This window comes from Chiroxiphia lanceolata (assembly GCF_009829145.1).
Source record: "Chiroxiphia lanceolata isolate bChiLan1 chromosome W unlocalized genomic scaffold, bChiLan1.pri scaffold_78_arrow_ctg1, whole genome shotgun sequence".
NCBI lineage: Eukaryota > Metazoa > Chordata > Aves > Passeriformes > Pipridae > Chiroxiphia > Chiroxiphia lanceolata.
Window position 1 is genome coordinate 36,257 of NW_022476509.1, and position 1,928 is coordinate 38,184.

Here is a 1,928-nt window from a genome sequence, read left to right on the forward strand (position 1 = left end):
TGGCTGAGTGCTTGGAGACAGAGAAGGTTGTTTCTCTAAGTGGAAATGCACTTGAACCAGCCTGCATGACCAGCCTGTGTTTTTTTCTGGTGGTTGAACACAGTCAGCACATGAGGGGAGGGGAATATGTGGGATCAGGGCACTGCTTTGGGGCCATGCTGGGAATTCTGGTGGACTAAAAGACAAACACCGGGTGCTGCTCACGAGAGAAGAGGAATAAAACGGGACACAGAAAAGTGTCGGTGGACAAGTCCCAGAATGGAACTCTGTGTGTGCAGCCTCATTTTCTCCTTCAGCACCCACAGGAGGGGGGGTTAAAAGTGGGAGTTGGGACTCCAAAACTGTTTGGGGGTAAATTGGGGCTTGAGGGAACAATGAAAAAGTGGGACGAACAGGGAGAAGGGTGGAAAAAGGGGGCTGGCTTGGCAGGTCCGATGGTCCCATGGGGGTCTTTGGGCACAGGGGGGCTGGCAAAGGGGGGTGGCCCTCCTGAGCTCCCAACTTACTGTGGGGTGCTGGGGGATGCCGGATGCAACTTCAGCCTTGGGTTATGCCAACAGTTTCAGTTTAGAGGAATTACAGAGGTGTTACTGAAACACTTTGGTCCCCCAGCTTTTATGATGGTAAATCACATCTATTGATAGAAATTAATTACTTAGCATTACAAATGATCAGACAAAACATCTTCATCAGAATTCCTTACTGCACAATAGAAACACTAAAACTACCAGGACTACAGAATAAGATAGGACAGTGCTCTACACTAAAGCAATTGTTGAAGCAATTCTACTCAAGCTGGCACAAAAGCAAGAATTCTCAATTAGAGATGGATGGAACTCCCCCAGACCAATGCTGGTGGGGAGATCTCTGCTCTCAACCTCCAGTAGTCACCTTAGGGGGTCCCCAGCCAAGGCAGGAATCTCCACACATCTCCAGGAAGGGTTCTGTTGGAAGAACCTGCCCCTGGGAAAGGGGACTGGCTCTTTGTGGTCAAAAGGGATGGACTGACAGTCACTGGACTCCAGGAGCTGCCTCACCATCAGGGGGTTCATTCGGGGTGGAAGTAGCAGCCAAAACTCTTCCTGCAGTCAAGGCACTCGTAGGGCTTCCCTTACTGGTGGGTCCGTTGGTGTTTGGTCAAGTTAGAACTCTGGGGGAAGCTCTTCCCACATTCCCCACACTTGTAGGGCCTCTCCCCAGTGTGGATGCGCCGGTGCCTGACGAGGTTGCCGTTCTGGTTGAAGCCCTTCCCGCAGTCGGTGCAGCGGAAGGGCCTCTCATCCGTGTGCGTCCGCTGGTGCTTCAGGAGATTCCCGCTGGTCGGAAACCTCTTCCCACATTCCAAGCACTTGTAGGGCCGTTCCCCAGTGTGGACGTGCTTGTGTCGGATCAGGGTGGATTTGCAGTTGAAGCTCTTCCCACATTCCACACACTCATATGGTCGTCCCCCACTGTGGATGTGCTGGTGACTGAGGAGGTTGGAGCTGCAGTTGAAGCTCTTCCCACATTCCCCACACGTGTAGGGCCGTTCCCCAGTGTGGATGTGCTTGTGTTGGATCAGGTGAGAGCTCTTCCTGAAGCTCTTCCCACATTCCCCACAAGTGTAGGGCTGTTCCCCAGTGTGGATCATCTGGTGTTGGCTCAGGCTGGAGCTGTCCTTGAAGCTCTTCCCACATTCCCCACACGGGTAAGGCCGTTCCCCAGTGTGGATGCGCTGGTGTCGGATCAGGGTGGAGCTGTCCCTGAAGCTCTTCCCACATTCCCCACACAGGTAGGGCTGTTCCCCAGTGTGGATGTGCTGGTGGCTGAGGAGGGTGGTGCTCGTCCTGAAGCTCTTCCCACATTCCAAGCACCTGAAGGGCTTCTCCCTGCTTGGATGCTGCTCAGGGACCACCAGTTCAGAGCTCCCCCTCAAGCTCCGGCCGCCT

The 1,928-nt window shown here is 53.8% G+C and overlaps 1 protein-coding gene across 1 annotated transcript; it reads right to left on the bottom strand.

Annotated features, from left to right (window-relative positions):
- Positions 1-1,013: 1,013 nt before the first annotated feature.
- On the bottom strand, positions 1,014-1,662 carry LOC116781598 (zinc finger protein 154-like). The gene has a single exon (XM_032677254.1). The coding sequence runs from the start codon at positions 1,628-1,630 to the stop codon at positions 1,112-1,114; it is 519 nt and encodes a 172-aa protein (XP_032533145.1). The 5' UTR covers positions 1,631-1,662; the 3' UTR covers positions 1,014-1,111.
- Positions 1,663-1,928: the final 266 nt, after the last annotated feature.